Source organism: Glycine soja, chromosome 6, assembly GCF_004193775.1.
Source record: "Glycine soja cultivar W05 chromosome 6, ASM419377v2, whole genome shotgun sequence".
Lineage (NCBI taxonomy): Eukaryota > Viridiplantae > Streptophyta > Magnoliopsida > Fabales > Fabaceae > Glycine > Glycine soja.
Window position 1 is genome coordinate 7,857,309 of NC_041007.1, and position 24,113 is coordinate 7,881,421.

Sequence of the window (24,113 nt, forward strand, 5' to 3'; positions counted from 1 at the left end):
ATACCCCTCCACAAAAAAGTAACCAATAAAGCAATCCACCCCCCCCCCCCCCTTAGTACAAAACTCGACCCTTATATTGCTAGCCCATGAATGAAAAGGGATGTCAAATATGTCATTCTATACCTAAATAAATAGTTAGATGCTTCATATATTTTAATATAAGAGAAGGTGTACTAGATATATTTTCTTTTTTGTAAAAGATGTACAAAATATTTGAATATTTGAAAATTCAGCGGTAAAAGAAAAATATTAAACTTTTTTTAGATAAGAGAAGAAAATATATTTGAGGGCAGACGATAAGTACAAGAGCAGAGGCCGAATAAACGAGAGAAGAAACAAAGGTAACAAAAAGATATTCCCCATCATCGTAATTTTTTTTGTGTGTGTAATGTGCAGTTCTGAATCAGCGATTTTACCTCATTTAGTAATCCACTGTTCAGCTGTAAGCTGCCTTTGGAATATGCTGTTTCAGTATTTTTAGTAAGAATTGGGTTTTGTCCTAGTTTGTTTGTTGGATTCTTCATGTTCACTTTAAAGTGTTTGGCAATAAGAGAGAAAACAAAACCTTGTGGCAATTTTCAGTACAGTAGTTTGTGCAGTAGAAAAGGAATGCTTGTATCTTCTAGGCTGTATCTTTTCCTTTAAATCTTCTTTGGGATTTAGTTGTGTACATGGCTTCTCTTTGGTGTTCAGCACATGGTTTATTTAAGGGGACAAGTGAAGATATTGGACATCTTTGCTATGTTGATTGGAATTATAAGTTTGCTCGTATTTTTGTTTTCGTTTTCTTTATCGGGTCTGAGGATTCCTTATCCTCCATCCTTATGCGCTGATATTTCTTCCTATTTCTAATAACTTCATTAAAAAACAATGTAGAAAAGACAGAAGAAATATTCCCCATCAAAAAAAAGCAAAGAAACATAGAAAAGACAATGTAGCCAAAGCAATCAGACTATCTATCCATTAATATATATGGCAAGGAGAAACAAATAAATAGACATACATAAAAATGTGTATCTGCATGAATGTATGTATCACATGCATTTTACGATTTTCACTTGTTTAGATATATGCATTTCTGTCGGTTACACTTTTTAAAAACTGACAACTGTATCGATAGCCAAACCCAAATTAATTTGTGTTAAAATTGAAATGAATAAATTTGATGATAGTTCCTTAGTCTCTCAAGATGATTGTATTGGTGCCATGCCATATCATACCAATTGCCAGGGTTCCTCTCCTCAGTTTTCTCAGATATGCTTCATACCTTTTTCAGTAGGAATATTCAATTGTTGATGCTTTTTTTTAGGGTATTTGGCATTGCTTGCTCACCAAAAAATGAATAAAAATGAAACCTAAAGCCAACCAAATTAATTTAGGATGTTACATATCTCTATACTCGCCAGTCCAGTCTAAGAAACAGAAGGAGATCAAATGGTCAATTCAAATCAGCTGAGCTCATTTTAGATCATTCAGAAGTGAATCAGACCTAATGCAGGCTGGCCCATCTGACTCGGCTTATTTTACAACCTCAAGGAACTGTTTAGGGTCTCCAACAGGAACAAAAGGTGTTTATTAGTTGAAAAAAGGACAAAGTGCTAGGAAAATTGATTAACAATACCAGAATGTAAAATGAAAAGGGACGGACCATAATAAGGAATTTAATAAAAAAAAAATTGAAGGTGAAAAAACAGAAAACCAAAAGTTAAATTTTCTGTTTTAAAGGGTGCACATATTTTTAAACTTACATTTGCATCCTCAGAGTGAAGATTAAACTGTGGCTCAATAACATTCACCATCAAACGTCGAGTCCCACCAGAACCATCCATGTTTTCTTTTTTGACTGGCAATATACCAAAATTGGAAATAATTAAACCCAATTCAAAGTACTTAATGTTTAACAATAAACTGAATGATCTTGCAAGTAGTGATGCTGTTTGTTGTAACATATATTTATCATGTGTTTATCTAGTCTCTGATCTAATTTGCATGTCCAAATTGACAGCAGTTAACAAAGATTCTCAAGCAAAAGAGACATACCAGATGGCAAGTTGTCCACTTTAACTGAATTTGGTGAAGATGAGACTGATCCAGGAGTACTTAACTGTTGAAGAGAAGGAGACTTGGAAATTTTACCAGTGGGAGGGCACTTAGAAACATCGTCTTGATGGAAATCAGCTCCATCACGGAGTTTTTTTTCCTCAAGTAATTTTCTCTGTGCATACTGTTGAGAAGGAGAAGGCTTGGGAGGTTCAAAGGCTTTGGACAGGCCACCAACCCAAGCCCAAACAGCATCTCTGTTTCCAATAGTCCACAAAAGCTTGAGACCATAGACAAACACACTCTGACAATCATCTGCTACTACCACATTGTAACCTTCGTCATCACTTGGGTCAGACCGCATATGGTCATCAGTTTCACTCCCATTATCATACTCAGACCGTACATATGCCATCTCAATAGTTCTTCTTCCTGCTTCTTGCCATGCTAGTAACCTAGCAGGATCAGCCTTTGGAGATTGTCTTCTGATGGTGAAATAATCAGAGGATAACAGAAATCCATCATCACAATTTTTCTCGGTCATGTAACCCTTTTTGCAGGAGACTTTGTCCATGGATAGAGATTGTGAACTTTTCAGTATCATGTTAACTACTTTGGCAACACTAGCACATTCTTTTTTATTTAGGAAAGCCTTGATCATATGAAGATCAAGACCTTGGTAAACAAGATCAAGAATGTCACGCTTACTTTCAAAAGTATACTTTTGCTTGCCCCTACTGTAACACAGTTCATATTTAAGTTTTGTCATTGCGAAGGTCAGTCCTCTGGCTGGATCATCGTCATCTAGAGGCATATTCTTTATACAAGCCGGTGTGGCATCAAGGCGGAGCATAAATTCAGTCATCACTTTATCCAGTGAAAGATTGCCTGACCTGGCAACTCTTGGAATACCAAAATGTGGCCAACGAGAGAAGCTGCGCAGCTTATGCGGAGGAATGTAGTTCAAGCTCCAGAATTTCAGAATCCATGCTAGATCATGAGCTCCAAAGTTAAATGTTGGGGACACGGGTGAAACATTATGGGATATGTGAGAAGGATCAAATGCAGTAGCATCTCCTTCAATATCTCTTCTAGTAATGGAAGACGAGGACTGCTTTTGTGATGGAGGAGGAAAGGGTCTAAGAGAGAAATTCCACCAAAGGGAAAGTGATGTGGATCTGAAGGGATCAAATACTTTATCACGTGGTTTGCCCTCAACTGGAAGTGCAAATAAATAATGATTCATAGGATCTCCAGATTCACAATCCCAGTCCATTGTAACTTCAAGAGTGAAGACAGGAGCTTCCAGGAATGCACCTGATACACCTGTTGGAATTTTAAAACCGTGTCTGTTTGCCAAACTCTCCAAACTACTCAACAAAATCTTAAAATCTTTGGCGGAAACTAAAACACGACCATCAGACTGGTGAAGATCCATAGAGTTGGTCACAATTTGAAGTTTGTCAACCTTTTCATAAGGATCTGTACTTGCTAAAACATTCCATTTTGATTCAGAAAAGAGTAAGGAAATTTTTCCATGGATGTAATTTCTCATGTCATCCCACCATGGCAAACTCCGCTCCTTTTTTGGAGGCAGAATAAGTGGACCAGGATTCCTAACACTTAGATTAGCCCTCCGAAGTGCTACAGTGAAAGCATAACTAATATCAGCAAAAGCGGGTTCATAACCCACTCCATATGACACCTCGCCTTTCTGAAAATGTATCGGCAAATCCGAGTATGTCTTCAATGGTGGAGTAGTACCACTAGCTGATCGAAGCATGCGAACCTTTCTCCATCTCCCAACATAGACATCTTGATACATTTGAGGCTGAAAGCTGGTTGCCTAGTTGAAATAAATGAATGAATGAATAAATAAATAAAAGACAATGGAATGGAAATACTATTATTAGATTCTGATATTCAGAGAATATGAACAGAGAAAGAGTGTCACAACATGGGAATAGCATCTGAACCTGTGCATTTATATGAAATCATGTTATTGCTTTAGTTCACTCAGTGACCAAAAGAATAACACTTGCCTGATCAGATTCTAAATACTCATTTAGGAGTCAGAAAAATTATAAAACCCCAATACTGAATAGTATAGCACATGGAAGTATTCAATCATAATATTCTAGAGCCTTAAAATATTTTCTAGACCGATTGCAAATGATCTTTGAATTTATAAAGCCCTATTAGCAAGCCTCATCACTCTCCGTCTTAATCCTTAATAAAAAGGAAGAAGATATCAAGAGATAAGAGATTGTTGGCCTCTATAATTTTACACTTTTTAAAGCCTAAAGTATCAGATTTTTTCAAAACCTTACTATTGTACTTTACCACTATAATTGGCATGAGTAAAATGTAATAAGCAGGGAAACAATGTTTACATTTGAAAAGGTATGGGGATTTTAGTGTAGACGCATCAAGTTGATTCAATGAGGTAACTAGTCAGATGTGATTTCAATAAAATATTCTCCACCATAATTCAAAACCATGCCTTAAAAGCAGTATAGCACATACACTAAAAGATTCATACTTCACTGTCATTCAACCCATAAAATATCCATCTAAAAAACGTTTACAAACACTCAGGTCTGTAAAGATGATATCAATGTGATGAGAGGAAAGATTAGAAGTTTGAAAGCCAAGCCAATAAACTTCTGTAATCCAAAGTGAATCAATTTATCATACGACAATTTAGAAGTTCAAGAGAAATGCAACAATTGTCAAGGATATTTCTTTTTCCATTAGCTCTATTATGTGATAACAGGGTGGTTTTAGCTTCTTTTCCGTGCTTATAGATAAAAGCTATCAAAGAAGCGTTTCTTTTTCTGGACATAGAGAATGATAGGGAAAAGCTTTACTTCCATGAGGTAAATTTTTAGTTGTATTCTGTGAAATTTTATAGGAGGGTATCGTCTTGTCTGCTGTTGGACTCCTCACCGTCTTGTCTGCTGTTGGACTCCTCACCATCTTGTCCTGTGAAACATTATCTTGAAAGGGATCAAGTATGACAATCACATATTTCTGGAAAGATAATATTTTGAACTTTGAATTATTATTTTTTCTAGTTTTAACATTTTCTGGAATTTTTTACAAGGCATTTAGCTCAAGAGGGGCCAGGTATACAACAATCAGATATTTCTGGAAGGATGCTTTTTTGAACTTTGAATTTATTTATCTCTCTGGAAAATGTTAATTATTTATATATTCCTGCTGTACGTTAACAGGACCTTATCAACCAAAGAATAACCAGAACATGCAATTAACATAAACAAGAAAAAAAAAGGTGTATATAGAAGGATGGAAGACACCCAAATACAAATTAACAGAAGAGATGAGTGGACTTGGCTAGCAGAAACTAGTGGTCAATATTCCACAAAAAGTGCCTATGATGAGATGTGGGGAGCTGATACAGAAGGCAATCAATTGCAGGAGCTTAAAGATATATGGAAGCTAAAGATACCACCTAAAGTTGCAGTCTTTGCATGGAGATTGATTAGGGATAGGCTGCCAACTAAGTCAAATTTGACAAGGAGACAGGTGGAAATCAATGATTCATCTTGTCCGTTTTGTAGAAGGGTTGAGGAGGACGCTGCTCATTTGTTCCTCCACTGTGATAAGATTCTGCTTTTGTGGTGGGAATCTATGTCGTGGGTGAACATCTTAGGTGCTATCCCGCAGCACCCAAGGCAGCATTTCTCCCAACATGTCGAAGCTTTGGGTAGAGGAGGCCGGGATAATAGATGGAAGTGCTGGTGGATGGCCCTTACATGGTCAGTGTGGCAGCAGAGGAACAAGATTATTTTTTCTAATGAGACTTTTGATGGCAACAAATTATTGGAGGAAGCCATATTTCTACTGTGGACCTGGTTGAGGAACTTTGAGGAGAATTTTGCTATCCCCTTCAGTCACTGATCGTCAAATTTATCATCAGCTTTTGTATAACAGTGGGGGGGAATATAAATAGCTGCAACGGCAGCAATCATTTACTGTATTTTCTTAGTTTCTGGTTCCCATCAAGACTGATTAAAGTCTGACTTTGGAACCAGTTCACTGATATATCATACTATTTGTATCCTTAGTACCTCTGGTACTTCATTATTAATATATATTATCTTTGCTGATAAAAAAAAAAATAGAAGAATGGAAGACCATGAGATTTCTTAAACTTACCTGCTGAGCCAATACAAGACAGCCTTCACATTTACCAGAACTTCCAGAGAAAAGAGGAAATGAGTAATCCCGAAGCTGGACTACAAGAGAACCTGTATTTAAGAGAATATTTGACCCATACAGTCGGGAAAATGGTATATCATTTTCAAGACAGACAGGATCAAGCTTCTTCAGAACCTCAATCATCCCAAAATCTCCGCCATCAATTTTTTTCAAGCTTACATCTAAATCTAATGCAGATATTGAAAGAAGAGATGTCCTTGAAGTACTAGGTCTGAAACCAGCTTGAAAATCTTCTACACAAGCACCAGACCCTTCAGACAACACTAGATTCTGGCATGCCTGGTAATATGATCGAAATGATCGTTTATAAATATCTTCTCTCATGGATTCAATAGTAGAAGAATCTTTTACATCAACCTCAACATTATTAAAAGAAAATTTTCTTTCTTGAGAAGAACTAACAGTGTCAGTTGATTTGGAACCTTGCTTCGCCTTCGATATAAATTCATCTAGAAAGTTCAACCGTGCAGCTAACTCAGCAGCCTCCTTCTTCAGCAGCTGATAATGTTCATCAAGCCATCCCTGGATTGGTTCCTCTTCAATATCAGCAGTTAGCTTGCGTATGCAAAATTTTATGCATCCAAATTGTACTGTACTAGGTTTCTTAACTTTAGAGCTCTCTTTCTTCACAGGAAAAATCAAACTTGTCTTGGCAGCAATTATGAGCTTCAAACCTCGCAACATATCCTCAATGACATCATCAATGGCGCGCAATTGCAATCTGTATGGCATGCAAATGTGAAAATCAAGACCCTGGACAACCCAATCCCATGTTGTAACTGCATGTCCTTTTGTATCAGATGTACTTGCAGAAACACTAGGAATTCGTGAAATTTGCATCCGACTACTCTTGAAGATTCTAGCTCCATTAAAACTAAGCATAAGTCCTTCAAGGAGCACTCCTATCCGAGCATTCTCAGAGAAAATTGACTGAACCTGAACCATAGCATCAACTCCATCACCTAGCCCAGCCGAAATACTTAACATTTCTACATCAACGGCAAAAATAGATTCTTTCTTCTTCGGCTTTTCAAGGTGCCCTGATTCAATGGTAACTTCTTTTTTCCAATTAGCATCTTGCACATGAGACACATCTACCATGTGTTCATTACCATGCTCCTGAAGCTTGCTGTTGTGTACAAGTAACTTCAGCTGGAGAACAAGTTCAACTAGTGATAGATGTACATCAGGCTCCCACCTTACAGTAATGTCAGTAGCACTGAAAAGAGAACAGACAGCAATGTCTTTAAGCCCACCTGAACGCTGTACAAATTTAGCATTTTGCATATCAAACAATGCTACATTTGTTACTGGCCTATTTTCCTCCATATATTCCTGATAGACAGATCTGGCTCTTTCAAGTTCCATCTGTGTGGACTGTTTCTCTTTGTTCACACACAAACTAAATTGAAATATTTCAAGAGAGACAGAGTACTTCAGCTTCTGGTATTCATCGGAAATAGTGGACATTATATTTGCATTGCGTGGGGTACCATCTGCTGACACATTTAGCATAACTCTACCCCCCTGTGAGCCGTAATTAACTCGCTTGGGGTCTGGAACAATTGTATTTTCCAAACCTGTCTCACCCCATACATGTACTGAACACCTTTCAAGATTGAATTTCAAAAAATGAGTCCCTTTCCCAGAAGATTTTGTTAAACGCCCCTGACTATGAGTCGATTTTTTCTTTGAAGCAGATAGGCTTTTCAATAGAGCTTGAAAAGATATGGCTGTTGATACAAGTGATTCTACAAGCTTGAAAGTTATATATACACCCATGCCAGTAACATCAATTGATAAACCTAGTCTACACCTAGGACCATCTTCTTCAGATAATTCCACATCCTTTTTTCCCCAATCCAAATTAACCTTTGCAATGTGCATAATGGAGCCACAATTTGATTCCACACCAAAAACACTTTCTTTCAAGCATTCTTGATATTCATCAGCCAAGTGGAGATTTAACTCTCCAAGTTCAGTGTGTACTGTAGTCCCCATATTTGAAATGTTGTTTGCAAACAGATGTGATGATTGTGAGCAACCCTAAATTTGTAAAGCATTAAAACAAATGTCAACTTATTTATACAACTAATTTAAATCAACTTAGGAAAAAAAAGCAAAACAAGGATAACTACATCTGAAACAACAGAACTCGAGAGTTATCAACATTGGAGGTATAATGACATGGTAGAAAGGAATTTAAATTTCAAAAAATGCAAAACAAACCACTAATATAGTAATATATCCAGTGTATAAATCATCACTTAGGCACCCTTCAACAAAACAGTCAAAACAAATACTTGAAACCACGGCGGAATGATCGGAGCAACCAGAAAATGCGATAAACCATGAACTTCGATGACCGGCTGAAGTTGATTACACCAAAGAATGTAATCGTAGTTCGTCATTTTCGCTAAGATAGAATGCGAAAATGAAGCCAGAGAAGGTGTCCGGAGACAACAGTGGTGGTGGAGGAGGAGGAGATGAAGTGGAAGCCATGAAAAATTAGTCTATAGGATCGACCTTGCTCTGTATACCATAATAGAATGTGGGTTTGGGCTTAACTCAATTCCAAAGCTAGCTCATAGGGTGATGATTGTCCTCCACTTATATACTCTATCTTGACATTATCTCTAACCAACGTGAGATTTGGATTTTTCCCAATAGAAAGCGATGCTTCTTCGCTATACCTCACCCAAGTATCATCCGCATCATGCTACCATGCATTTTAATACTTAACATCTAACAGCATTCTCATCTACTGGCAACAATTTCTAGAAATACCTCAACATTGTAGCAAATAAATTCTTAATGAGAAGTATATATAATCATGATACTTACATGATACACTGGAGAACCAGCCATATTGAAAAGCACTATTGTCATCTCAGGAGCTGAGACATTGCATGTCCACATGACAGTCTTGCCATCGGTTGATTGAGGTCTTGCAACAACAGAAGCTTCTTCTTGAAGTACCATTTTTTTCTTCTTAGACGAGTGGAGGAACAACCAAGGCTTTAACCTGCTCATTATGATGTTGCACTGAGTACCTCCTAGCTTGACTTCGGTTTCAGCTCTAACAGGTGATATTGGCTGAAGCAGAGGAAGCATCTCCAATAACAATAACAGTAAGTTACCAAAGCAAATAAAAAAGGAATATTCAAACTCCATATGTAAAAACAAAAGAGGGGGAGGGGGGGTTGAGCAGTATGTGAAAATGGCAATACATGAGCACATATGAAGTTACAGTTTTTAGTGTACCTTAAAAAAACACAGCTGTTTTCTTGAGAATTGTGTTTCCTTTTTGGCAACTAGATTCTTTTATTCACTTCAAAAGAGGATATATTTATTTTTTCAATCCGTCTGGAAGAATATTAGGGTCAATTGTCTTATTGTTTGTGGATTTAGGCTCCTACTAGCAACACAAGTACTTGACCTAATTATTAGTACAACAGAAGCATTAGGTTAGGCCATTATATCATGACATCCCTCAATCATAATTCATATATCCTGATTCTAGTGATAGTTGCCTTTCTTAATGAAAAAAGAAGTATCAGTTTTCTGTAAAGCATATAGGCAAACTTCCTGAAGTCCAAGTAAACATATCAATCATAATTAGAGAAAATACTATTGCATAAAACTATCAGGGTTGCAATAATTTCTGCATCTTATTATCAGACGTTGACATCTTGCCACTTAAATATAAATTTCAGCAAAAATTCATTCACAAAAAGATGCATATGTTTGCATGATAATTTCAAGCATAAAACTAGGCATTGTGTACCCATCAAAAATGCTCTTGAAGTAATAAATGGCAAGGCTTCAACAGCCAGTTAGCTTTGCAAATACGTGTGTGTGTGTGTGTTTACAATGTTTTCATTCTTAAGTTTGAGTATATTTGTCAGGTGGAGCAAACACAAAGGAATACCAATTTTAAAGTGATGCAAAAGCTACTTTACATGGATAGCAAATCACTTACCTGTATCGGGATATATACAAAAGAGATCAAATCCAACTTCAATATCTCCAAAATGGAAGAACCAGCTTCTCTAAGAAGCTGTAATAACAATCAGGCAAAAGAAAACTTGTCAGCAAGAAACAAAACAGTGAAAAGTAGGAATCATATCACAAGCTCTGGCAAAATAAACAGTCACACTACATACATGAATTTCACTAAACTCCAGTTGGAAATCAAGGCGTGTACTCTCCCCAAGATCCTCAGTGGATCGTGATTTGGTGCTTTTCAATTGGATGCCCATGATGTTGTTTTCAACAGAAAGACCATGCTCACGATGCACAAAACTCACATCCAGCTTTGGTAGATTGAAGCTGACCTATCAACAAAAATATACTTGCACAGTTGACATTAAAACAATTTAAAAACCCTTAAAAGCATTTTTAAACCTACTTTTGGTTAGATAAAACCAACAAATATAACCAAAATTGACCATCAATTTAAGCATTACAAAAATGTATAAACAATTTGAATTTCAATGGGACGCCAGACTTCTTAATTAAATGCTCAAAGGAAGCCAAAATTCACCAAGAATGCAAACACCGGAACACATACTCAGAGAGACTTACAAGTGAAGGAACCACATTTTGCCCAAAAGCCAAATTCTAGTGTCCAGCAAGCCATAAACAGTAACAGAATCAAGACTTTGAAGCAACAAGATCATAATTTATGCAGTTTCTCTACCCTTCATATTTCTGAAAAAAAATGAAAATTGCTTGAAAAACTAGAACTATCCACAGCAAGGAAACCTTTAACCAAAGCATCACATAAAGAGCATAAAGTTTGGGAAAAGGTGCAAAAGGCGCATCATTACACCACAAATCAACCAAAAAGATAACGTGATGGTATAATGCATCTTTCTGATTAGGTAGACCAATATTCTTGACAATACACATAAAAATACACAACATTTTGAAATTAGTTACACTTACACGTAATGGATATAAAAAGGGTAAATAGGAAACAATTAGACAACAATGATATTTGGGGGGGAGGGGGGGATTCAACTAATTTGAACTAACAGCAAAATCAATGCACTAAATGTTCATCATAAAAAATAAAGTTGCCACCACATTTTTTTAGTTCATAAAAGAAGAAACCATTAGAGAAGAGAAAGACAGAAGTACAACATTTCATTTAGTTCATAAAAGAAGGTTTATCTGAAAAATAGCAGATACAAGACCTATAAGTGCTACACTAGCATCCAGGCTGCATGCTAGTGTAACATATGAGAGAACACAGAGAAAATAAAACCATGCCAGAATGTCCAGGCAAAAAGTCATAGATGAATGTACTCAGAGAACATCAAAAATAAGAAGGCTACTAGAAGGGCAATTGAAAAGCATAAAGGCTAAACCTACAGATTTTAGCAAGGTCAATTGTTTCAATATTTTCAGAACTACATTATTTTTCTTAGTTTTTAAGATTATTGATGACCAGTGGGTGTGGGAGGCTGATATTAGTGGAAGGTACTCGGTTAAGAGTGCTTGTAGTGTGCTTAGACAGGATGTACTAGAGGAGGCTCCAGCTGAAGCATTTAAGGAATTATGGAAGCTCAAAGTCCCATCTAAAGTGGCTATGTTTGCGTGGAGGTTACTCATTGATAGGCTGCCAACCAAAGATAATTTGAGGAGGAAACAGATAGAGCTGAATGATTATTTATGTCCTTTTTGCAGCAGTGTCGAGGAGAGCGCGAGTCATCTATTTTTTCACTGCAGCAAAGTACTTCCGCTTTGGTGGGAATCCTTGTCTTGGGTGAATATGGTGGTTGTCTTCCCACAACACCCAAGACAGCACTTTATCCAGCACATGCATCAATCATATGAAGGCTTGATGGCGACTAGATGGAAATGGTGGTGGTTAGCATTGACATGGTCCATTTGGAAGCACAGAAATAGCATTATTTTCTCTGGCAGCACCTTCAATGCTAATAAAATGATGGAAGACGCAGTGTTTTTATTATGGACTTGGCTGAGACATTTAGAGAAGGGTTTTCAATCCCACTTTAATCAATGGTCTTCAAATATTAGAGAAGGCTTTCGATGTAATCAAGGATAGGAATCTAGACCACATACTTGTATTAGTGTCATTATGTGGTTCATTTTCTGATCATGATTAACTAAGTGCTTCATACTAACCATATCAGAATTGTAATCTGTCTTTTGTACGTTTAGTACCTCTGGTACTCAATTAATTCAATACACTATTTTGGCTGATCAAAAAAAAAATCTTATACATATTCCACCTTGTTCTCAAAGAGAAGGGAGATTCTGTCTTCAAATATTTTTCAGTGAATAACAATATATCAAGAAACTGTTAAGGGAGCATTACCTGAGAGATTCCTTTACTAGGAAACATCAAGACCAACCAAAAGACTAATATGAACCGAAGGAATAAATTCCAATCTAGCCAACCATAAAGAATGAAGAAATACAAGTAATAGATTCGAGCAAAATACATGAAGTGATACATATCCTAGAGACAGTAATATGTAATCTTTCGATATCCAGTTAAAATGAATTATTGTATCAATGTACTTCCAATGTTCCTTATATGTTTTTCCGTTTTTAGTTGTTTGGGAAGATTACTTATCTTTTGCATTTGATTTCTATTTCTCCCTCAGTAATATAAAAGTGATGATTAGAAATAGGAAGTAGGTTAAATACACAACCTTTTCAGGAAACATAGAGCTGAACTTGGAGAAAGCTGCAAGCGTTTGCTGCTTCTTTGATGGCATTTTTGTGCTTGCAGAATCAGCATGTGACCCTGCTTTACTGTCAGAACCAGGAGAAGACTTTGATGGACTCTTGCTCTTCAAAAGCAACTCCTCGTTCAAATTCACAGTCATCTCTCCACTGGAAATGTCCATATTCTTAATAACTATACCCACTTCCCTGTGTTCAAAAAGAAGAAAGACAATTAATCTTAGAATTCATATAAGGACAGAAACAACAAATAAAAAAAAAATAACTGAAGCATCCAAGTTAAAGTCTGATATTACTACAACAGTACAAAAAACAAAAACAAGTTTAGTGAATAACAAGACACGAAAACCAAGTGCTAATATAAGAAGAGCCCTCTCTGCAAAGCAAAACAATAGATGACCAGAGACAAATATATACAAAGAAGATACAATCAATAGTTAAGAAATCTCTTATATACACATGGTGCACCACCAGAGCTTTGAAACAAACCAATAAAAATTGACAGATGATTTGGCATTTAAAAATATAATTTCCACCATGCAATATTTGTCAAATTAAAGTAGTGTTCGGCCCAGCTTCTTTTGGGTTTCTCTTCTCCTTAAAAGGAGGAACTGGGCCACATACATTTTTCTGAAAATATATTAAAAAATTAAGCAGCTTAAATTTTAGAAAAGAAAAAAAAGATATTTAAGAAAGGCTGGTAAAGGAGCTTTTAGAAAAAAGTTGCAAAGCCTCTTCATGATTGTTTGTGGGGCTTGAAGGGAATGGTTACACAGTGAGCAATGAAATGCTGTGATACAAAGCCTACTACACTAACATTAGCAACTTGCAGCACTTGTCCCTGTGGCCCTCCCCAAGGACAATTCCAACAACGGCCCCTTGCCTCACCTCACTGCCACCCCCTCCCTCCACCATGCCGTCCCATCACCCACCCAAGCCTTCTCATCGACAATGGCTGGCCCCTTCCCTCACCCAAGCCTTCTCACAACTCCTCTCTAACAATAACTTCCTCCTTCCCTTTCAGCCAAATTTAACTTCACTCTTTCATTTTGCAAATTTTGCTGCAGATCCTATGAGATGTGTCAAGCAGCAGTAACAGCCTATGGTACTCTATGTGCCACAATCAGTTCAATGCCCATAGACTCAAACAGGAGACAAAACCGCATTATGCTGGTTGGCTGTTTCACTAGTCGGGCATTGCCATTGTTGAGCAATGTTACCGCCATCAATGGCAGTAAGGAATTTGCACTCGAAGGTCTGTATGAGTTCCTCAAGGTTGGTGGAACCAACAGGGATGCTTTGCCCATACAGAAAGCATGTCAGGTGCTGCTTGAGGATGAGGGAACATCCCTATGTTTGTTGCATAGGCTTCCGGGTGTTATTACTATGACATATTAAAGTTTCTTGAGAGGCTTTCAGCCTCATTTTCCCTGACATTGTGAACTTGCTTTTCAGTTGGGCATTGGTGCCTTACCTTGCCCAATCAGATAGGGGCATAGGGGTGTTATTTTGGATAGCTTCTTGCACTTTCAGAAGCACTGGGTTGGTAGCCTCCCCATGCCCAGCTTCTACTTCACTTTTAAAACTCTTATTTTCAGATTTAATTTTAAAATACCTTCCAAAAAAAAACAGGGCCAAACAAATCCTGAGTGTCTTGTTCTACTATATTAGTACACAACTGAGTGTTTCACCATGTGTATATTGAAATCTCCCTTATCGCTTGAAAACACCCATTGTGTTCCAACTATAAGGGTTCATGCCAGACAGCTTATAGATCATCTGAGACACATCTACTTCCTCTTCTTCAACCAGCATAACAACAACTGCAAGATTAATATTACAAAAATGAATATAGAGAAGAAATATACCTATCATGACCAAATTCACATGAGACAGAGAACATTTCGCAGATAAAAGGAGCTGAAGACCTTTCTAAAGCAGTAATGGATGCCTGGCCAGAAGAACTGCATCCTCCACCACTTAAATTGGATAAAAAGTCACAGCTAACTCGAGGTTCACCAATGTGAACAAAAATAGGCAATATTTGCAGTCCAACTAATAAATTTGACTTGGATCCTCCATCTTTAGATATATCCACATTCAATTCCTTGATCTCAACAGTAAATTTTGGTGTCTGCAATGTTCAATAGAGATTCCCAGTGAACAAAAAAATTATAATAAGATTCAAAAAGAAACAACAGATGAAAATACAATACAATTAAGTTTAAACTTATATAAATAGACAATGAGAGAAACTTATTTTATTTATAAATATAATATAATAATCATTACATTTGATGATCTAACATCATTTTTAATATTATGTGCTATTCGCACACACCATAGTATATGAAAATAAAGTCAGCATGTGTTTAACCATACAAGCTGAACAATACAAATTATGGAGATGTACACCTTCAGAACCAGATCAGTCACACAAACTGACAAATATCTTGCAATATTGCCCACAATCATCCACTTTCCCCTGCCTGAAGCACGAGATTTCCTAGTTTTCTTCTTCCCTGGGCTTTTATTTGAAGGCCTCATAACAACTTCTAGGTCGCATATTAACACTTGTAGCTTGGGATCCCGAGATATGAAACCCACACCAAGTTTAACCAGGGACTGTCGTAAGCTGAGTTTAATTTCACCAACAGAAACAGATTCAATGGCACCCTGGACATGTTATAAATCAACAGATTAAACATGACAACTAATTGGAATAAGAATAAGGGTTTTAATTATGGCTGCATAAAAGAAAGAAAAAAAAAATCAGCTGAACAAAATTGCTTGCAGATTTCAGAATCTGGGGGAAATCGTTTAAGATGAAACTTAGTCAAAAGGTGTGGGATATAACAATTTAGTTATTCAAGAATTACATCATTTATTACAACAAACTCCAAGCACCAACTTCATTTTACTCTATCTACTCTGTCGAACTGTAGCCTGATACCCCTCCCCCTGGTCCCCCAATGCCCTTCAAAATTCCAAAAATGAAATAAGGCAGCGAATGAAGGCAAAGACAAACCTTTTTAAACTTCACCACCACATCCCGTAAACATTTCCATCCACCAACACGAAATCCAACAGATGCTCCCAAAATCCGGCTCAGAATCCAAGCCAGCAACCCAGAAGCAAAACTACGATAAAATACATAAACATGATGGTTCAAATTCTCTAAAGAAAAATTTGTAAAAGAAAAAAAAAATAAAACTACTGGCAACATAATGCTCAATCTTAAAACACAAAAATAGTACATTAACATCAATTGCACAGAGCAAAAAGCAAAAAAAGATGGCAAAAAGCAAAAAATCATCGATGTGATATAATTTCATAATAAAATTTTGGATATTCCTCCGTAACATTTTTTTGGAAAGCGGTATTCCTCCCTAACATATCCACAAGGGAAATCACCCCTATTGAGTAGTCTTCCCTTGACAGTAGGATTTGTCAACACCACCACACACACACACCAAAAAAAACATTTGGTCACATTTCAATTTCTACGGATCATCATCATATAAGAATGTGAGTGTCTATTGCCACTCCTATTCAGTTAACTTTTATATAATTTCGTAGGGCTGTTTCATTGCTGGGTTCCCAGCTACTGTGCTGGTCTTTTTAGTTGGGATTGGCAGGTTCTGCCTATGTATCTAATTGTTATTTGTCAGTATAGCTAATACTGACCTATTATTAATATATCTATTTTTGCTGTGCAAAAAAAAAAATGATTAACAAATAGGAACAAGGATATCTTAGATCAAAACTAATGGCAATAATAGACACTCCCAAAAAGAATAATGGCCAAGTTTACAATCAAATAAAGCAACATTTTTTTTTATTTTGCCATTCATAAACTGCACATTAAAACACATCTTATTCTTTAAAACATAAGCTGCACAATGAAAGCAGAATGAAAGTTAGGTACTTCGCTTCTTAAGGAGAGGGAGACCAAGAAGGACATTGGAGGAATTGGTCAAGAGAGATCTTATTGAAAATAATATCACTAAAACTTCAGTCTCTAACCAAGTCAAATGGTGTTGTGAGACCAATGTAACAAAGACAAGGCTTTGTTGTTGTACTTCAATTTTATGTGAAAAAAGACAATTTATTAAAAAATTAGGAAGAAGAAAAAGCAAATATGTAAAAAACAAAGATAAACAAGCAAGAGCTAGAGTAGTCAAAATGTAGAAACAAACTCATCATAAATCTCTCTGCATAGCTGTTTGTGGCACGACGCACCTGACTAAGCAACATAGAGAGGCCATAGAAACAATCCCATCCCACAGATAATCTAAAGAAAGAAGAATTCTTGAAGACCTGAGCATTTGCTAAACCAAATCTAAGGGTCCTGGACATGACAGGATAGGACCCTTAGATTTTGGTGTAGCAAACTTATGTTAAGATGGGACAGGACAGCACAAATCAAGCAGATGAGGACAGATCAAAATCTATAGTTTTTGTTACTCAAAAAATCATGAAACAACTTTTTGTGTCGAGAACAGATCAAAATCTATAATTTTTGTTACTCAGAAAATCATGAGACAACTTTTTGTCCAGGTACAAAGTATTAAAAAGACACATATATCTCTATTTCTATCTCTTTAATAATAAAAAAATAGTAATTAACCAATATATTCATTTTGAAAAGGAAACACCAGATTTTTTTATTCTAATCCCTCTCTTTTTAGTTCGATAAACACATTAAATTTGATATAAATTGTGTTAAAATAATTAACATTAGGTATTTGAGTAAATTTTATATGTTTTTACTTGTGATGTCCTTTATGGACCCTAAGACTTGGAGCACTTCAAAAGAGGGTAAACCTTGATGCAACAATAAGGTCCTAGCTATAGAAATGACCACTATGCTTACAAGGGTAAGCTAAAGACGTATAATTCTCTCTAAACTCCACAAAAGTGGAATCCATCTACATTGAGCTTCCCTTTTTCATCAAGTTCTCCAAACTTGCTAAGTTTTTAAGAGTGATTTCATTGCAAGGTCAGAAGCACTTTCTCCTAGTGTCTGCGTGTTTGTGTTTTTTATAATTCTAAGACTAGTAGGTAACTATTTCTTATTGCTACTCCTTTCTATTTGGGTGTTGTTGGCCATTCATATGCTAAGAAGCATGGACACGGCACTTCAACGGCGTGTCCCATGTCGGACTCGCGCTGGACACGGATGTGGACCCAACTCGCGTGCAACACGGTGTCGAGTGTGTCCATTGTCGCTGGACACAGTTGGGCCGCCAGACATGTGTGATTGGACGCGGCCCAACAAGCGGGCGCGAACACATCAACTATTTTTATTATTTATTCAAAAATAAAAAACGCTTACTAAATACGAACCGTTCTCATTCTCATGCACCTTCTCCTCCTTGACGTTTCCCGCAAGCGAACCAAACGCCTCCATCGCCACATGCCATCACCCCGCACGCTGTCATCCCGTGTAGGTAGGCCCCTGTTTCTCTTTTCTAATCTGCTCGATTGCTCTCTATTTCTCTTTTTTTCTTTTGTGGAGAATGGAGATACAAAAGTGGTATTGCTTTTTGTTTGTTTTCCGTACATGTTTCACTTTCAGTTTCTTCTGGTATATTGCTTTTTATAATATAAAATTCAATACAAAAGTGGTCCAAATTAATTCAGTGTGTGTTCACTTTTTTTTCACATCAAAATTAGCCAATAATAATAAAAATGTTAAACAAGAGTATATTGCTGGTATTGCTTTTTGATTGTTTTATCTTTTTATATAAATTTTTAATAGGATCCCAATATTTCTTTGAAATGTAAAATTGAATAATAGGATCTGAATATAGTGTCAGGGTATAAAGTTGTTTTCAATCTTTAGGTATATATAAATTATGGGTATATTAAATCTGCAAAATATATAACATTATGTGTTTCTTTCTCTTTTCTATGTTTTGTTTTTCCTGTTTCATAATATAAAATGTTGGGTTTCTTTCTTTTTTCTATGTTTTATTTTCCTATTTCATAATATAAAATTTTGGGTTTGTTATAAATAAAATTCTTTTTGTTTGGCTAATCAAAAAACATAGATGTTTTATTTTTCTCTTTATTTAATCAAAGTTTTTCCTTTTTTTCCCTAACTGGTCATGTGTTTGTTCATACGTATATAGGTTTTGTTCAATGTTTTATTTTGCTTAATTCTTATTGTATCCATTTTTTTTATTGTAGAGATATGTAGTGCTAATGAAGCTATGGAGCAAGAGGATCAAATCAAAATCCTATGGAGATATGTCATGAAGTTAAGAAAGACTCTTGGCAGAGGAAATGCCATGATCAAATGCAATTTGTGTCAAAACTCATTCACTGGGTCTTACACCTAGGTAAGGGCTCACTTGCCGAAAATCTTGAGAGAAGACAATGAAGCAACTTTGAAAATACAAAATTCAAAGAAAAAAAAAATATTTCTCTACCTGGTGAAGGCAAACAGACACAAGATGGTGCTCCTCCAAAAGTCCCAGCTCCTTTAGAAAAAGATATCAATTTGCAAGGTAGAGATGGTCTTATGCCAGAATTGCAAAGATGTTTTTCTCTTCAAGACTACCATTTCATTTAGCAAGGAATCCTTATTATAGGGAGGCATTTTCTTATGCTACCAATACTTCTAATCTCAGTGGACATAAGCCTCCAAGTTACAATAAGTTGAGAACTACCTTGCTTACAACAGAGAGAAGCCATGTGGAGAACCTCATGCAACCAATAAGAAATTCATGGAATCAGAAAGGTGTGACTATTGTTAGTGATGGGCGGAGTGATCCACAAAGAAGACCTCTCATTAACTTCATGGTTGTCACTGAGAGTGAACCAATGTTCTTAAAGGCAGTAAATTGCTCTGGTGATATAAAGGACAAGGATTTCATTGCTCAACACATGAAAGATGCAATAATGAAGGTTGGGTCATCAAATGTGGTACAAATTGTGACAGATGCAGTTTTATGTAAGACAATAGGTATGATCATAGAGAACGAATTTCCTACCATCTATTGGACTCCTTATGTTGTGCACACCTCGAACCTTGCATTGAAAAATATTTGTGCAGCCAAGGATTCTGAGAAAAACAATGTTCTTGGATCACACACACAAATTGTAGACAATGCTAATTTGATTAAAAAATTTACCATGGGACACTTTGAGATTATCAATGTAAAACAATTTCAACTCATTATAGTTATTTTCTGTTACTCCTACAAGATTTGCATCAACTATTGTGATGTTCAAGAGGTTTAGAAGTTTAAAAAAAAAGACTTCAAAAGATGATTATTAGTCCTGAAGACGATGATGTTGGAATGACAAAAAAAGTGGAAGAAACTTTGTTGGATAATATTTGGTAGAACAAGGTTGATTACATACTTTCTTTCACTACTCCTATTTATGATTTTTTTAAAAACAAATACTGATATGGCTTGTCTTCATTTGGTATAAGAAATGTAGGATTCAATGATTGAAAAGGTGAGACAAATCATATACCGACATGAAAGAACGATAGAAAATAAAGAATCACCCTTTTATAACGTAGTGCACAAAATATTAATGGACTGTTGAACTAAAAGTAGCACACCTCTTCATTGTCTAGCACATTCTTTAAACCTAAGGTAATACTTTATATCCTTAAATTAATTTATGATTTTATTTTTTTACATGCATTTCTTTGTGGGTTATATTAATTTTTGTTTATATTTTTTTAATGTTGTAGATATTATAGTCATGAATGGTTAAGTGAAGATCGAGTTTCCCCACATCAAGATGTAGAACATACTTATGAAAGGAAGAAATGCTTTAAAAGATACTTTGATGGTGTGGATGTAAGGAGACAAGCCAATTTGGAGTTGCAAATTTTTTTGGTGGAAGAGAAGACTTTCATGATGTTGACTCTTTAAGGGATAGAGGTAAATTGGATGCAAAATCTTGGTGGCTTGTTCATGGTGCTCATGCACTAACACTTCAAAAGATTTCCCTTAAGCTACTAAGGCAACCATCTTCATCGTCTTGCCGTGAAAGGAATTGGAGCACCTACAATTTCATACATAGTTTAAAAAGAAATAAGATGGCACCTAAAAGAGCAGAAGATCTTGTATATGTTCATAGCAATCTTCGCCTCATTCCAAGAAATTCCTCAAACTACAATGAAGAGGAAACTAGAATGTGGGATATTGCAAGAGATAGGTTTTCACTTGATGATGATGGAATCCCTTAAATAACCATTTTATCTCTTGAAGAACCAGTTTTTGAAAATGACCATGAGCTTTGATAGACTAGTATTTAAACTTTTTGTTAGACTTAATGCCTCTTAGTCTTAGTACTTTTTGCAAGACATATGACATATCTCTTGATGTCTCTTAGTAGTTAGTACTTTTTCTTAGATTATCATATGAATATATAAATTTTATTGTCATGTTTGATCATATTTAAATTTTGATCATGTTCATATTGATCATACTTTACATATATATAGGTGTCCACCTTGTCCCCGTGTCCCATGTTTTTATATCGTAGGCGTGTCCCCTCGAATCCGTGCTTCTTAGTTCATATGGGATGCAGACTCTGTCCAGTAAACCAGCAGAAAATTTTGCTACATAATTTTAGTTAATGTCAATTCAATTCAAAACTACAAGTCCAAATAAAACTTCAACTTTGACCATCGAAAACAAGGTTATATTTAGAACAATATTTTTACTAGTTATGTTCTGAACCAAGTGTTGATTAATAGACATGCAAGTGAAGGATCAAGAGGAATTAAAAGAAAAAAACCCTCTAAGGAACCTTCTGCAAGAATTAATTCTTGACACCCTTGTGATAAACTCATTATGGAGTAGATTTTCCATTACTTCCCAAACATCCTAGTTTCCAAAAATAAGTGTATTTGATAACAATGTATCAAAAAATCAACGTCAAATCATGTATTCCACTTCTACGGTGTCCATATAACGGTTCAGCAGTTTCAAATGCAGCACTAAGTAACTCCCTCTTCTTAGGCACAGAATAATACTATGGCCCCTACAGTTCTCCAAAAATTTGGTTACCAGATAACTCAACTCCAATATGAGTAATGTAGTAGTAGTACTAGAACACTTTCCCCCTTTGACTATCCGCCTAACTAGTTGTGTTGCCCCTTAATGTACCAACTGTCTTCAGTGCATACCCCATAGTCCAATCAATACATACAACACTTTTCCACAGGCAAATAAGCCTTCTAAGTCATCAGTAACCGTTTCAAGTGTCAGACAAGTAGTTTAAAATTGATTCATTCGAAATTTGAAGTTACGAAAATAAAATTGCTGAACGCGCTAAACTTCAGAAAAAAAGAAAAAAAAAATCGGAACTTACATGAACACGAGCCACAATGTAATCGAGAGCAGCAAGAATCCGAAGAGGAAGTTGACAGGAGAAGCCGCCATATCCGAGAGGGGAAAGCCACTCGTTCGCGGAAAACGGCAGAATTTTCAATCGAAGTCTCGAAATTCCGCGAGCAGGAACACGAACACGGTTCTGTCGCGAGACTCCATCGCAGAGAATGCGACAAGAATCACGGAGAAAAAGGAAGAACCCTAGAAAAAGGAAAAAAGGTAGCGATGAATGTACTTGAAGAAGAAAAAGAAGAAGGGTTTGGTGGTTGAAAGCGTCGTGATCGGAAGTGGTGTATTTATAGTTGATTGCTCAGATCCGATCCGCGTGAGATGCTCGCTCGGTGATCCAAGGCGGGTTGGGTTAGTGAGAGAAAGTGGGGGATGTCATCGGGTGCGACGCGGGTGCAGGAGAGGCTTGCGTGGGGAAACGTGCGCCCAGAGTCACTGTTTGCGCAACAATTTATAACAGCGAGCCTATTACGTGGCTCCGTAGTAAAACCAAAGGGAGATTTTTTCAACGATACATGGCGGTTACTCGCTCGCTTGGTGCATTGCCCGCGCACGTTGGCGCATGCATCAAGCTGCTTTGAATAGGATCTCTACTCTAGTTGAGTGGTTCAAGGTATCTTTATGTCACTTCTCGGACTTGTTAGTACTTATTTAGTATTTTTTATATGAAATTTTTCCTTCCTATGATTATGATCAAATTTTAGTATTTATATTTACCCTTTCTTGTTTGAAAGGTGGAAAATAATATATGAAATAAATTTTATATTATATTCTGTGTAACTCACGTTTCTTATATTTTCTTTTGATTTAAAAAATTTTTATTATATTTTTATTTTTATTGTTATTTTTCTGGTTTAAATCAAATGCAATAACTGTGTTTGGTTGAAAGGATAAAAATATAATAATAAATATTTAAATTAAATTATAATATAAAGATGTGAGACGTATTTTTTTTTTATTTCTCTTTTCTCCCATATCAAACATAAGATAGAGATAAAAATGTTAATCGAAATTTGAATTGAAATTGAAAAAAACATGCAAAGTTCAATTTGGATCATAGGAGATTCTTATTATGCAAATATATAAAGTTTTGTTTCACGAAAGAGAAAAAAAATACAATTTTGTCCAAAATTTCACACATAATGTTATCATTAAAATGAGTGTAGAAAATATTTTTGTTTTTTAATTTTGGTATTCATAAATTTTTATCCATAATTTTGATTTAATCTTTGATTTTACATGTATATTTTTCTTTTAATTTTATCTAAATGAACCTAGACCTAACATATTCACTTAAGTATCATAAAAAAAAAAACTAATTAAAATATAAAAAACAAATTATGCAAAATTGAATATTGAACCAAGATTATGAATTTTCTAAGATAAGATGTTTAAATTGTGGGGGGAAATCACAAATTACAAATTATAAGGAATTGAAATTATAATTTAGTTTTTTTTATAAAATGATAAAAGGATATATGCAAAAATATAATAATACTAATTGTTATTTTTTTATGTTTACCAACAATGATTGATATAAACAGTATCAACTCATATTCTCTCGATTTTAACCATGATGTTTAGAGTTTAAATCTTGACAACATATATGAAACAAATCATTTTAAGAAGAAAAATATCCATCTTGAATGTGTTAATAATTTTTGACAAAAAAAATAATTACTAATTTTAATAGAAAATACATCATGTCAGTATCATGATAAAAAAACA

General features: G+C 35.6%; 1 protein-coding gene across 9 annotated transcripts in view; it reads right to left on the reverse strand.

Moving 5' to 3' along the window:
- LOC114415275 (protein SABRE-like) overlaps positions 1-22,947 on the reverse strand; it is a 35,723-nt gene extending 12,776 nt beyond the window's left edge. For 2 of the 9 annotated variants that reach the window (XR_003667339.1, XM_028379890.1), the window contains exons 1-11: positions 22,357-22,947; positions 16,037-16,148; positions 15,424-15,684; positions 14,877-15,142; positions 12,975-13,197; positions 10,452-10,622; positions 10,268-10,345; positions 9,130-9,399; positions 6,223-8,331; positions 2,041-3,886; positions 1,749-1,843 (exon numbers count right to left, since the gene is read on the reverse strand). Coding sequence is in view for 8 of the 9 variants with exons in the window: in XM_028379890.1 (XP_028235691.1) it covers positions 1,749-1,843; positions 2,041-3,886; positions 6,223-8,331; positions 9,130-9,399; positions 10,268-10,345; positions 10,452-10,622; positions 12,975-13,197; positions 14,877-15,142; positions 15,424-15,684; positions 16,037-16,148; positions 22,357-22,427 (5,502 nt within the window). In the remaining variant the exon portion in view is untranslated. Of the gene's footprint in view, positions 1-1,748; positions 1,844-2,040; positions 3,887-6,222; positions 8,332-9,129; positions 9,400-9,549; positions 9,685-10,267; positions 10,346-10,451; positions 10,623-10,872; positions 10,989-12,974; positions 13,198-14,623; positions 14,756-14,876; positions 15,143-15,423; positions 15,685-16,036; positions 16,149-19,445; positions 19,865-20,009; positions 20,081-22,356 lie in introns of those variants that run through there. The other 7 variants (XM_028379884.1, XM_028379885.1, XM_028379883.1 and 4 more) reach the window with 7 other exon arrangements.
- Positions 22,948-24,113: the final 1,166 nt, after the last annotated feature.